Source organism: Centruroides sculpturatus, unplaced genomic scaffold (genome assembly GCF_000671375.1).
Source record: "Centruroides sculpturatus isolate CEXI.00-Female unplaced genomic scaffold, Cexi_2.0 scaffold2392, whole genome shotgun sequence".
Taxonomy (NCBI): domain Eukaryota; kingdom Metazoa; phylum Arthropoda; class Arachnida; order Scorpiones; family Buthidae; genus Centruroides; species Centruroides sculpturatus.
The window spans coordinates 5,066-20,576 of NW_019386668.1; the positions used below are offsets into that span (position 1 = coordinate 5,066).

Sequence of the window (15,511 nt, forward strand, 5' to 3'; positions counted from 1 at the left end):
ATAAAATATCGAAGTATTTAAAAGCGGTTTTATAGAAAAGTATGATTGCAACTCACCAAAAGAAAAATACCTTGAAGTAGGCGAAGTCAGTCATTCATACTGCTTCTTTTTATTCCTTTATCTCTTGCCTGCAATGTTATTTTTTCTGCATATTTGTTCGTTTCTGTAATAATACGATTGATTATATCTTCATTTGCGATGCATTCGAAGATTTATAAAATTTTTTCCGGATTTTTCAACGGAATTTTCACACTTTTATCTCCGGTGAAATCAAATTCCTTTCTGCTTTCAGTGCTGGATGTCGTATACAATGGAGAATCTGATTCGGATCCAGAATCAGATGCACTCCATTCTGAGTAGGGAACATCATTTTCTGACTCCAAATTACAAAAAGACTAATCAGAGAAAACATTTAAATTTCAATACGTGTTACCTATTTGAAGGAAAGAACATAAATGAGCTACAAGATCGGTAATGACAAATGTTTTATACAGGAGATTAAAATTTCTACTGTAAGTAATTTCTATTGTATCAAATGTTTTGTATAGATACTTACAATTGTCTTCAAAGTTATCTATAAGTACAGTTGAACCTCGAAAACTCGGCCTAATGTGGATCGAAGGGTGGCCGAGTTTGTGAAAATTCCGGGTTATCGGGAAAGGGGTTAAAAAAATAAGTACGAGTGTTTCCTCAGAAAATACTGTACTGTACTTGTATGTATTGTTTACTTGAGAATATAACAGAGAATAAACTGCCCAAATACCCTTAAACAAAGGAAAAGTACGTCCTTTATGAAGGCATAGAGCCTTTACTACATGAAAATGAAAATTAATGAATACACTGCGTACAGTAATTTACCTGATAAGACAGACCTCAGAAAAATACTTTATGAAAGCTTTTATACTTTTATATAGCTGTCTATAATGAAAATTAATTAACTAAGGATTTTTTGCCCTGCCAGGGTGTGGCCGAGTTATCCGGAATGCCGGGTTATCGAGAGCCGAGTTTTCGAGGTTCTACTGTAATTACAATTTCGATATATATTATATACTAGTGTATTTATTGCTTTCTATTTATCGCAGTATTTTCATTCTATTATATCACTTTTTATTAGTAAATAAATATATTGATTGCCCGTTTAGATAAAACGATACGTAAATACTATATAATATAAAATATGTATAACAAAAAACGTCTTGACCTACATTTTCGAGATGTAACCGCTCCCTGGACAAAAACAGTCTTGACCTAATTAAGTCATATTATCGCTCTATATCAATTTACAATGCTGCGGGTTTTTTTTCTATTTGAAAAAAAAATTTATACACATATCTGAATAAATTATATAACAAATTAATCGAATATTTATGAATAAAAAATTTTCTTTTATATTATAAAATAACCATTAACGAAACATTCGGATTTTAAAAATGATGTTCTAATAGAAAAGTTTTAAGGCAATAAAAAATACTGTTGTATTTTTTATTGTTTAAATTAGTTTGTTAAACCAACTAATTTAAACAATAAAAAAAAGGTATTTAGATTGTTGATTAAACCAAGGAAAACAACTCTGCGACATTTTAGTTTCAAATAAAACAGGTGTTATTAGTGTAAAATAATAGAAAGTTCAAGCTTAGCGACGAATCCTGGGATCAAGCCATAGGGTGAGAAAGCGAATATAAATATTATTTTTATATCTTTCCTACGTAATATGATTTCGAAGTTCTGCGATAATAGCTAGAAAGTATAGTAGTGATGGATACTGATAAATTCGTACATGTATACGAGATGATTTTAATTTCGACTGGGATTTTAGCATCATTTATTTTATTGTATAAACTTTTTCCATTATTACGTTTATTTGTAATTTTTCCTCTTTCTAAATATTATGCTGTTGATTTGAAAAATTATGGAGAATGGGCCGTTGTGACCGGTGGAAATTCGGGAATTGGAAAATCTTACGCTTTACAACTGGCTCAACGAGGAATGAACGTCCTCATCGTCGGCAGAAATTTGGATACTCTTAAAGAAACCAAGAAAGAAATCCAAGACAACTACCGAGTTCAATGTGAGTACATACAAATTGATTTTACTGAAACGGGAAACATTTACACCAAGTTAAAGCAACAACTAGACAACAGGAACGTTGGTATTTTGGTTATTTCTGCTGGTATTATTGGTAATGCTCCGTGTTATTTTCTCGAAGAAACCCACGAAAACGTAATTGCCATGATACAATTACACATTCGAGCCGTAGTAAATATGGTTGATTTAGTTATTCGGCCGATGTTAGCAAAACAGAGTGGAGCTGTAGTTATTGTATCGTCCGCATTATCGAAATATCCCGACTCGTTAATGAGTGTTTATTCGTCCTGCAAAGCATTTTCAGACCACTTCGGCAGAGCAATTTCTTGGGAATTCAGAAAAGATGACGTTCACGTTCAATCACTTGTTCCTTATTCCGTCTCGACCAATATGATAAAATCTTTTGAAAAATATCTTGGACCACTAAGATATTTTACAGTTTCTAGTAACGAATTGAGTAAAAGCGCCGTGAATACAATTGGAATCGACAACTACACAACAGGGCATTGGAAACACGAACTTCTGAGTATTTTATTGAGTTCTCTTCCTAACTTTCTTCGTACGAGTATTGCTAAGAACTTAGCTAAAACAATGCGTTTTAAACGAGTAAAGAAACTATTAGCTTGACATTACACTACTGAAAACTGTCCATGAACTGCAAGAATCCGAAAAGCTTGTATTCAAGTATATTTTTTATATAGATCATTTTTACAAGCAACAGAAGTACGAAGAAATTATTACGTTTATATGGTTTCTTTCTATTCATCTGTGTTATGTTCTGTATATTATTATTGTTAATATTTTAACGTTAATGATAAATAAAGTTGTTACTAGCAGTTTTAACATGTCAAAAACGGAGTGTCAATAATCGCATTTACACTGATAATTAGGCAGCCAGATGGCAAAGTAGAGTGGAAGATCTCTAAACTATTAAAGTCTCAGTCTACCACTCTCCGGGATCCGGGAATGAATCCGTGTGAGGATAAAGTATAAGTAATATTTCAGAAATGGTTTACCAGAGGCCAGATGTGTCTAACTATGTCTAGTTTCAATTATGAAACAGGTGATTTGTTTTAATTGCGTTTGTTAAATATCGAAAATTAAGGGTGACACTAGTGGTGCGAGCAGTCGTACTTGCATCCCTAGCAAAAATAAACAATGTTCTAATGAAGAAAAGAAAAATAGAATGTAATAAAAACTTTATTTATAAATGTATAAAAACCTCTTTTCAATATAATACGAGACAAATTCAACTTACAAACAATTATAAATGATGTCTTAGTATACACTTACATTGTGCCTATTTGATTCTAAAACTATCCTATTGTATTTAAAAATTACTGCAGTCAAACCTCTGTATTCGAACAAAATTTTCAATTAATATTTTGCCCGGTTGCCGACCAAGGTACTCGGCAAGAGCAGGCCACAGTTGGTCGACTCCATATACTTGCTGTGTTAAAGAAAGTCGACGTTTCGACCAATCAACGACATGACTACCGATTCGAAAGTTATTGGCTCCGAGATTGCTTGGCATCATTATACGTGACGACACGAATCATCGGCCGAGCGGTCAAGGTGGCAGCCTACCGCTGGGGGACTCGGGTTCGAATCCGAAAGGGTCGAAAAATTCCTGGGGATTTTTCGACCCGTTCGGATATGTCGGGCCCCGTCCCTCACCGACCGGCAGCCCCATTGTGGGCCTGGCCGAATCCATAATGGGCTTGCAAAAAGAGGCCCTCTTAGTGACCACAGGGCGGAAAGAGTTTAAAAAAAAGACACGAATCATCAATGACTGTATATATCATATTTGAATGCGCACGTGGGAAAGTACTATTTACATTTCTCGGTATGTACCGCTGTTGAATCTGTATAAAGTTAGTTAATAAAAACCGCGTTAATTATGCCGGGCTGCAATTTTTAATTCATATAATTTAATATATTGTAGATGCTCCCCACCTCAAATTACTAGTTCCTTGCCCATGTGCTGTACATTATAATTTTCCTGTTAGCAACAGAGTAATACCAGTCATGTATCTAACTCCTTTTAGGAGAAATGTTTGAATTAAAATAATGTGACGTTCGGTTTTCATTGAAACTTCCTGTATATGGGATTGGGTCTCCACTCCCCTAATATTTTCATATCTGGTCTGATTTTTCATTGTTTAACTCCGTTTTAAAGATTAAAGAAAGACAGAAGACTGGTAATTTATAAGTCTACAATTTTTTTCAAATTTCAGGCCAATCATTCTAAACATATTTCGGAAAGGGTGGATAAAATACTTGTACATTTTACGAACGTCTAGCCCAGTGATTCCTAAAGTTTTTCGAAACACAGGCCCGTTGAATCCATAAAATTTAAAAATCAGGTGCCCATCGGAGGATTAGAAGTAATGTCAGCTGTGTGATGAAGAGGTGATTTAAGTATTACCTCAGTAGTTTATGATTCATTTGTATCAGGTGAAGGGAGGGAGGTTTAGTCTTTAATGATGTAACATTGCAACATTCGAGTATTTTTCCCCAATCATCTCAAACGTTGTGGAAAGATGACTTTAATATTGTTATAGCATTCTTTTAAATTATATATCACGATCGCTTCACATTTTTATCGACATGAATTTATATTTTCTGTTGTGTCTACTATTTTATTTTAGATTTTTATACAGAATCTTATAAAAGCTAGCTCAACGCACAATTTAATTTATTTATTATGATTAATAATATAAAAGTTATTTTTTAAAATAAAATCTCATAATAGCCGGAAATGTTACGTTACTCTTTGCTAGCTTTTTTTACACATTGAACCCGGGAAAAATGCTAAAAATACTATACTAATATTATATGGTCAGTTATCGATGGGATTTTCAGTGAAAAATTTTATATAATTTAGGAAACTAACTTGTATATGCGTTACAGGTAAGAAAACACATATTGGGATCGAGCATTATGGTTTACAGATACAAAACGGCACGTAATTCTGGCTTGGATTGATGGAATAAGGCAATGCAACACTTGGACGATCTGACAACACGATGATCAACATAAAATTCGTCCCTGTATGGTGTTAGACACGTGAAGAAATTCTGTAAAAGTCTAAACAGTTAACCCGTTGGTGAGGATGCAAAATTCTACTCGGCTATATTGGAAAGAAAAAGAAAACACTATTTATAGCGATCCAAATTGTATTTTTCAATTTTTATTTTCCATTCTTCAAAGATACCACGAAAAAATTTCTTGATGAGCTGCCATTTGACTCATATAAAATTTCCAAAAATTATGTACAGTTCAGGACAAGTAACATCTAATAAAATTACTTTTTAATTTAAAGTTAAAAGTGTTTACTGCTAAAAATTTAAACAATATTTTTACATAAACAAATTGGATACTCGAACTTCAAATTCATTTATTAAAGTTTGATAAATGAAGGGATGAATAGAAAAATGGTTTAAGTGACAAAACAGTTTTCTTTGTTAAAAATACAAAAACGTATTAATTTAAAAATAAAAGTACGATAAATGTCAGTAATTTGCAAGTAACCATATCTATTTATTTATTTTATTTAATGAAATATAATTTTTAAATTAATTAATGTTAAATTTTTTACTAATATATTCAAGTTATGCCATTTGTCACTTGTACCACTCTTTTCCACTGAACCATTGAAATTTCATTTAATATAACTGTAAAGGTTTTTGAATTTTAATTAAAAGTTTCAATGCAAAATCTTCCATTTAAATATAGAGTAACAAATGCATGTTATATTGTTATATTTTATAAAATGATAGAACTACTTCGGTTACGTTCTGTACAGGTACATACAACTCAATACGTGCTGTCTTACATTACCTAGTTGACCCACCAGTGACTGAATGGATAAAACCATCGAACACTGGAAGTTGGTTGTAGGTTTGAACTACACAAATGGGGTGGTCGCGTGGAATTTTCCTAGTTTCCCATCGAAAGTAGTCCCGAGATGACTTGCCAAGAGTCCCTTTCTCTTCACAGTTCGTCCATGTGTTGCATTGTCTTATCCCATCAATCTAGTCAGTTCAATCCTTTTTGTGCAACTACAGAAATTATAATTAAGCCTATCTTTATCCTGTTATATTAGGGTTGCCAAGTATTTGTGGTTAAAATCCGGGAGAAAATAAATTTTTCCCTAAAAATACTGGGATGCTTCCATTCGGGGACATGCAATACTTGTGTATGTTTCTCTTGTGGTAACATAAATACATAGAAAATGTGGAAGAAGAAAAACATACTTTATTGTAGAAACAGTTTTTGGAATAAAGGACTTTTGTCGCTAGGCAGTCAGGAAAAATCTGGAAGAATTCCGGAAAACTGGAACATTCATTAACTCTACACTATATCCAATTAGTTTTTAATAAAATTTTACATCAGTTAATAGTGTAATTTGTAATTCTTATTGACGAGATGAGTAAAACAGACATTTCTCCCCAAAATTCATAGTATTGTACAGCTCCCGAGTGCAGAAAACAAAAACAAAACATGTTATTTCGATTGTCGAAATGTGGACCAACAAACAAATGTACAAAAGTCTGATTTCGTAAATATATTGTGTACAAGTAACCTGATGTAAATATATTCTAAAAAACAATTTATTAAACTAAACCCAAATTTTAGATTTAGTTTTAAGGCACTAAAACTGTGCTAGTGGTGGAAACACAACACACAAGCAATCTGTCAAGGTATAGGAAAACTTTCAATAAGGAAATAGTCCTACTTAGTCTAAGTGGTTAAGGTGAAAGTCTGCCCTGCTGATGGACTCAGGGTTAAATCCAAATGGGTCAAAAAGCCGTAGGAATTTTTCAGGTGGTAGTCCATTCAGATATGTGGGCCTGCGGCCACCCCATTGTGGATCTGGCCGAACGCATAATCAGCATGCTAAAAGAGATCCTCTTGGCGCCCAAATGGCAGAAAAAAAATTAAAAAAAAATTGTTAAACATATAAAAAAATCACGGAAAATTCCACGTTACCAGCTCCTTTGGACAGGAGAGAACCTAAATTACAAAGTAGGACACTTTGTCATCGACAACAAACTCTCAATGTACCAGGCCTTTCAAATCAAACAAGCCACAAGCATTGCTTTCCTCTAGGTATATGGAGAGGAAATTTTGAGAATGAAACTAATTTGCATGTCAATTTCTTCTGTGCGCCATAAAAGAGACACTGAATTAGTTTCATCCCTGGTAACCACTCTGCTTAGGATATCTGGAATTTTATTAACTGTGGCAATCAGTTTTCTACTGATGAGTACGTCATCTTTACTTTCTTCATCTCTTAAACATTTATAAAACTGGAAGAATTATCGAATGAAATCCAACCGGTGTGGTAAGTGTTGTCAGCACGAGTTTGTTGACTGAAAAATTAGTTCCAAAAATCACCGATAAGTGGTGTTGAAATACAAACGACAATGACTTCGAATATGATTATTAGACAGATGTTCGACATGGCCACTAAGTATAACGCGATTTAGTCGAGTAGCAATGCCCACACCTGCATAGTGCAGCAGGTGTGCATGGATATTACCTCATGTCGAACAACATTTCTTCATTTTCAACAATGTGGAAGGACATGATCGAAACACTCGGAAATTTAAATACCCCACAATGAAAAGTAACTTTCATTGTCATGTGCACTTCTATTTGTCTTGTCGGGCATGAGTTTCTAGACTATATCGCTCCATAGTAGTGTGACATAATTACGTAATAGTAGTTGTATGTGTTTATATGGTAGTTACGCGGAAAATAGTGTCTTCCGCGAGGTTTTTTTTAAGGGTAACTGGCCCATAGTCAGAAGTTACAAACATGGAGAACACCCGGAAAACTCCACATGGCCAGCCGTCCAGACGAGGCGCGAACCCACCAACTATTCAAGACCAGGGCTTCAAGGACCGGAACCGCTTGGCCACTGGTGGATAGTTTGTATTTGTTATCTTTTGTATGTCAACACAACTTATCGGTAACTCCTGTAACTAATTTTTTACTATTAACCAAAACCCTTCCACAATGCCAATACTTATCATTCAAACTGCATTTCATTCAGACAAATCTTCCGCTTTCTATGAATGTTTAAACTTTTTACGAACTTTTTGTCCACCCTGTCTTTATGGGCGATCTCTCCCTCATATATCGGACCATGGGTATGGGAAAAAAAGGATCCTCTGAGTGCCCACAGGTACCAAAAGTAAGATATATATATATATGTATGTATGTATATATCTTAGAAAAATATTAAAATTTTCACAATCGAGTAAATTTCTTATGAAATTGATATTTGATACCTTGTAACTTGAAACTTAAAAACTAATAAATTATTTTCAATATTTCGAAGTATTAGGTGGAAAACGTGTTCTATAAACACTATAAATTTAATTTTATTAATTTTTAATGAAGAAANATTGATATTTGATACCTTGTAACTTGAAACTTAAAAACTAATAAATTATTTTCAATATTTCGAAGTATTAGGTGGAAAACGTGTTCTATAAACACTATAAATTTAATTTTATTAATTTTTAATGAAGAAAATTGTATAAATATGCAAGAGTAGGACTTCAAAAGCGTAGATTTTGTAGAGAAACCTTTCTGATGTTTCTTCCATTTCGCGAATATGAAAGTAACAATCTCCATTTTATTCATGTTGCTTGTATTGCCAAGCAATATAGTCTTAAGTGAGTACAAATTTCTACTGTTTAAATACACGATTTTAAATATTTACTTATACAAAATAATTGGTTTTTTTTCAGTTGACGGACATAACTTTTACAGATATCTTCGTAATTGCGATCGATATTTCAATCACGTACACTGCAAACTATTATGTTTCGTTGAAGGATACCGTCGTGGAATCTGTATCAATGAATCAAGATTCAGTGCGAAAAGAAAATGTGTTTGTACTGGAAAGCTTCGTGAAAATTTTCAATGGTTAGCGTAAAATCATTAATTATTCGAAAAAAAGTGCATTTCATCAGATTCAGATTAAATGTCGTATTTGGAGATACAATAAATGTTATTTTTAAAGTTAATAAATTTAATTGTAAAATATAATTTTTGGTATGTTAAAATTCTTCTACGTTACGTTTCCCCCCAAAAAAACATTATTAATTTAAGCACAAATCACAGAATTTATTAATGATCCTTCAGAAACACAAACCTACCAGTAACCAAGAGGATAACACCGTTGAACATTGGTAGATGGTTGTGGATTGATCATGTCAATGGACACCTTATGTTTTCTAGTTTTCATTACGTTTGTAACATCTAAAGTCCTTCAGTAAGTCATCTCCCTTGGCAGATCGCCCAAGTGTGACGTTGTTGTATACGTACAAAAATACAAATACGCTCAATGTACTTGAAATACCTAACTACGATCTTTCTATATTCTTTCGTATCGAGAGGAATTCATTTCTGGAAGTGATAGATTGCCTTCTGAATCTAACATTTAGTTACTTAATTTAAGGAGGGATTTCCACGAAATATCGTAATAATTTAAACTCACGCGTAATATATGTAACCACCAAAACATGCGCTGACCTATGGAGGAATAGATTTAACCCTGCCGAAATCTGAGACTTGGTAGTGTGTTCTCGCCTGATCAGCGAGGTGAAAATTTTCTGGGTTATCTCCACGTGTTAAACCACAGTTACTCGTAAAAATTCACCCTGGAGGCACCTCTTTTTAGATGATACCAACAATATACTGCTTTACCTTACCCCATTAATTTCACCATATTTTTCTTTTATAATGACTATTTAGCCTTTTTATTAATATTTTTATTTTTTACTACAGAATAAATGTTCAGAGACTGGTAGCTATATCAATACATTCCGATTTCTGTATGTATACTGTATATATTATGCATTATTTTATTTTTACTTTTATTGTATATGACATAGAATGGTAGTTATACGTTATTACATTTTATCATGAAGTTTTATTCCCGTTTCAATTTTTTATTGTCATGTTAACACATTTAGGATAACAGACAATGCAATAGTTTTCTCCAAAAATGCATTTCTGGTGAGGACAGCAGTCTGCATCAGAGGAACATAGTGCACCACTGAAAAGTTAAGTTTTATATGCATAACTAGCAGATAAACCCGGCGTTGCTTGGGCAAAAAGTAACGATAGCGAAGTTTAAGATTATTACATTACAGCCAATCTTACCCGTTTTCACAGAATGCAAGAATTGGGTTCCCCTGTTTCCAGACTAATTAGGAAATTTTTAGATGGGTCTAATATTATGTTCGATTTACCGCAAAAATGCAAAAAAACTGCATCTGCGTCTGTAAATCTTACCCTTCGCTTTCTCTTAACACTTCCATTGTTTACACTTCCTCACGGAGGAAAGTGTTAACAACCTCACCCCCGCTGGTGGAATTTCGAAAAATCCCTTCTTACTGTATATTCTCGAGACGTACCCTATTAAAACGCAATCAAAAACGCAAAAAAATCGCATCTGCGCCTGCTAAACTTGCACATCGCTTTCCTTTAACACTTCATTGTTGACACTTCCATTGTTACTTAACACTTCCATTGTTAACACTTCCATTGTTAACACTTCCATTGTTACTTAACACTTCCATTGTTAACACTTCCATTGTTACTTAACACTTCCATTGTTAAAGCTTTTATCCTGTCTCTCTCCCCCCGGGGGAATTTCGAAAAATCCCTTCTTAGTGTGCGTTTTCATGACGAATCCTAATTGTGTACCAAATTTCAACTTTTAACTCTCAACCGGGCTCTGCGCTTATTATTATTAATATTATTATTATCATTATCAGCTCGTCTCGATTATACATATAGATTAGGTAAAGATAAAACCATTAAATTACATTATTTAAATTACGTAACAGAAACTTCGATCTTGCAGAACCCCTCGGCAGATCGCCAGATTGTTGCGTTACTGTATACAAACAAAAACAACCAAATGTACAGAACAGAATTTAACATCAATGTTTATTTATTCTTCAAATTTATAACACAAACATATCACTTTGGTCTCTTCAGGTCTCCGAAATATACATTTTCCATGTGTATAACCTGAAGCGATGCAATTACAGTTACACAGTATATTATTGAAATTACCTTCACAATCACGAAGTATTTTCGTACGTAGTGTTCTAGCACTTCCTATTTAAAGTTTATTTTTGATTAATGCAATTAGAAAAAATTAAGGAATAATAATGTAACATAACACTTACCAGGAATAAATTCGACTGTGAATAATATCAGTGCAAAAAGCAAAAATTTCTTGATATACGCCATATTGCAACACTGAATTCACCAATCTAGTAAAAGAAACAAGATATTTAAGTGTAAATAAATATGAAAATATGCATTTTAACATGGAAAATGGTAACATGAAAATATGGGAACTTTACACATGAAAAATTGTATTCTAAATAAAAGAATCGGTTCTAAAGCTAAGGTGGTTGTTATGTGTCAACAGAACTTAACACATTGCACCCTGAGGTAAGGACCTCAACATATTCTAGCATAGACATTTCTGAACCCATCAGGAATCATAACTGATGCTCAATAGCTATTTGATGGTCCTTTATTCCCACGTCCAATCGCTCGTATTTAATAATTAATGTTCAGGGCCTTCTTGAGGATTGAGTTGGGAATTTTTCTCCAACCCAGAGAAAAGTTAGGGATCGTAATGCGTTAATGGTTCCCACCCCTATAAAACGAATGTTACTTTTACTGCTTTAAGACTACTTTTTATTGATTAAAAAACATTTTACTCATTTCATTTGTCCAAAAATATGGAAAACAATGCCCTCTTTACCCAAAAACTCATACAAGAACTCTGGACTGCCTTAATATCTATGTATTTATTTTAATATTTTATTAATGAAATACACTCGTGTATTCTTCACTGAATAACTAAGAACTTAAAGTAAAAATGAAGCATTACTTACGTAGATACGAGTAAAAATTTGGAGAAATCCAAGTGCGAGCGATTAAATTACTACAAAATTAATGGTTAATCCCTGTGTNAGGAATAAATTCGACTGTGAATAATATCAGTGCAAAAAGCAAAAATTTCTTGATATACGCCATATTGCAACACTGAATTCACCAATCTAGTAAAAAAAAAAACAAGATATTTAAGTGTAAATAAATATGAAAATATGCATTTTAACATGGAAAATGGGAACATGAAAATATGGGAACTTTACACATCAAAAATTGTATTCTAAATAAAAGAATCGGATCTAAAGCTAAGGTGGTTGTTATGTGTCAACAGAACTTAACACCTTGCACCCTGAGGTAAGGACCACAACATATTCTAGCATAGAATTTTCTGAACCCATCAGGAATCATAACTGATGCTCAATAGCCACTTGATGGTCCTTTACTCCCACGTCCAATCGCTCGTATTTAGTAATTAATGTCCAGGCCTTCTTGAGGAATGAGATGGGAATTTTTCCCCAACCCAGAGAAAAGTTAGGGATCGTAATGAGTTAATAGTTCCCACCCCTATAAAACGAATGTTACTTTTACTAATTTAAGACTACTTTTTATTGATTAAGAAACATTTTACTCATTTCATTTGTCCAAAAATATGGCAAATAATGCCTTTTTTACCCAAAAACCCATACAAGAACTCTGGACTGCCTTAATATCTATGAATTTGTTTTAATATTTTATTAATGAAATACTCTCATGTATTCTTAACTGAATAACGAAGAACTTAAAGTAAAAATGAAGCATTACTTACATAGATACGACTAAAAATTTGGAGAAATCCAAAGGTGTGAGCGATTAAATTATTACAAAATTGATGGTTAATCCCTGCGTGTTGTTGTTATTTTATAAATTCTCCATTACCCGGAATAATTAGTTGCAGTAATTGAAAAAACATGACTCGACTAAATGGTATAATTGCGTTTAAATAATAGTTTATAATTAATTTTTTAAAATTATAAATGTTATTAACTTAATTTTTAATGGGAAAATTAATGAAATTACTGAAATTATTTCATTTTCATTTTGAAATCTTTATAAGTGATAATGAATTGTTTGTTTAAACAATTAATTTGACTTTGCTAAATTAGATTAGGCATTATAAAGCATAAAGTATGATGATATTTTCAAAATTATTTTGTAGATAATTCTGTTTAAACGTTCCTGAAAATAGGGTAGTTATTGGAGGATCGATCGTATAACCAGATTTTTGATTCTCCCCGAAGATTTTTCATCTTTGTTCTAAGGAGCCTTTAAAATGTCGTAAAATTCATAAAAATTACGGGGGTTTTCTATATGAATATTACTGTGTAGTTGCACGATTTTGTTCCTTCCTTTTGAAGCTTAATAACTCTTGTGCTTTTTGTCGAAATTTTGTGAAATTTTGCAGGAAGGTTGATTTGGGATTGATGATATTAAATTTTGGTGGTCAAAAATGGACGGAGTACGAAGATAGAAGGGAAAGTCGTGTGTCATATTTAGAGTAAGGTCGAACTTATTGAAGATTTTACCGGTTATTAGCATTTTCGATTTTTATAAAACTCATCCTACCCTCAAAATTAAGCTTTTTGTCATTTTATTATAATTCAAAATATAATAAGATTATTTTAGTAGAATATCATAATAGATTGCGCCACAGGGAGTTTTAAAAGTTGCCTGAAGTATTAAGCAACTCGTTGGCAAATTTCCTTTTTTTTATTAAATACTGTATTGCTATTTGTATATCGAGAATTACGTGTATCTTAAAACCAGAGCTATGGAGTCGGAGTCGGAGTCGGAGTCCTCAAAAAGCCTGCCGACTCCGAATCGTTTTTACTTATCAACTTGTTATGTATATAAAACGGAAAAGTATTGGAATCGTGTCAAATTTGATCCTTCAANATTGGTCTCAGTCCGCGTGTTTGCTTCGTCGTGGAAGGATCTCGCTAGATAAAGGAAATCTTGAGGTATTATGAGAAAGTGACTGATTTTATTGAAAAGAAACATCCCGACAAGGTTCACACTGGCCGTATTGCTGCTAGGAGTAATGACATTTGCCTAAGTCATTTTAGAAACATTTTAAAAAGTAGGCAAAGCCAAACCTCTTTGGATAGATATTTTACCAAGCCACCTCTATCCAGTGAAAGTGCTGGTGGAAGTGAAGAAAAGAAAGCAAAAAGCAGTGAATAAAAAATTAAAAAAAATATATATATATAAAACAGAAAAGATAAAAAAATTAGTGTTAGGTTATTTTTAAGTTATTGTTACATTATGTTATGTAAGTTAAGTTTTAGTATCATTTCCCTTCTCCCTCTCTTCCGCCACCAGTTTACACTTTCACCGTCTATCTAAAGTGCAAATAAAAGTACATTTTTTAAATCAATTATTATTCTATTATGGTTATTTATATATTTAGAACTACAAAACGTGTTTTTCAGTGTTTTCCATACTATACTTTTGTTTTTTTAATGTATTACTTAGCTTTAATTTAAGTGTGTTTTGGTGTTGAAACGAATTATTTGGTTTTACATGTAATCGTATGGGGAAAAATGATTCACCTTACGACATTTTCATGATACGATCTCAGTTTCGGAACGAATTAATTTCGTATCCTGAGGCACCACTGTAGTNTTGGTTTTACATGTAATCGTATGGGGAAAAATGATTCACCTTACGACATTTTCATGATACGATCTCAGTTTCGGAACGAATTAATTTCGTATCCTGAGGCACCACTGTAATTCAAAATATAATAAGGTTTTTTTTAGTAGAATATCATAATAGATTGCGCCACGGGGAGTTTTAAAAGTTGCCGGAAGTATTAAACAACTCGTTGCCAAATTTCCTTTTTTTTAATTAAATATTGTATTGCTATTTGTATATCGAGAATTACGTGTATCTTAAAACCAGAGCTATGGAATCGGAGTCGAAGTCGTCAAAAAATCTGCCGACTCCGAATCGTTTTTACTTACCAACTTGTTATGTATATAAAACGGAAAAGTATTGGAATCGTGTCAAATTTGACCCTCCAAGCTTTTTTTTCAAATCTACACGTTTGGAGACCTCCCGACCCCCTCAAAAAATCAATAAATTAGGGAAAATTCGCGCACGTGTCCAATTTGTTTAATTTCTTTATTTTCTGTTCTGGAATATTAAACAATATCTCAGAATGGGTAAAGTTTAAGAAACGAAATGTGGCACTGTGGCTTACATATAAAGGGGCATTAAGTAATACTATTAAATTTTGTTTCTTAATTAATGGTCGACATGGTAAAGACATAAAAGTGGTCATGTGTCATATCTCTTAATGAATATTTTACACGTTTTTAGCATTCAAAATTTTAAAAAATTAAAATAAAACTCGTCTCTACCCTCAAAGTAAGCTTTTTTCCCATTTTATAATAGTACAATAAAACCCGTTAAGATGTTCTCGCCTAAGATGTTAGAATGT

The 15,511-nt window shown here is 32.8% G+C and overlaps 1 protein-coding gene and 1 long non-coding RNA gene across 2 annotated transcripts; one reads left to right on the forward strand and one right to left on the reverse strand.

The window, feature by feature from the left end:
* The first annotated feature begins 1,711 nt into the window (after window positions 1–1,711).
* Window positions 1,712–2,712, forward strand: LOC111615526 (hydroxysteroid dehydrogenase-like protein 1). Its single transcript, XM_023356927.1, has 2 exons — window positions 1,712–1,722; window positions 1,845–2,712. Exons 1-2 carry the CDS (start codon window positions 1,712–1,714, stop codon window positions 2,710–2,712), a joined length of 879 nt encoding a protein of 292 aa, XP_023212695.1.
* Window positions 2,713–11,046: 8,334 nt separating this feature from the next.
* Window positions 11,047–12,096, reverse strand: LOC111615528. The gene is made up of 3 exons (XR_002755090.1): window positions 12,033–12,096; window positions 11,310–11,396; window positions 11,047–11,238 (listed from the first exon to the last, which is right to left on the reverse strand). It is a non-coding gene; the product is annotated as an uncharacterized LOC111615528 (long non-coding RNA).
* Window positions 12,097–15,511: the final 3,415 nt, after the last annotated feature.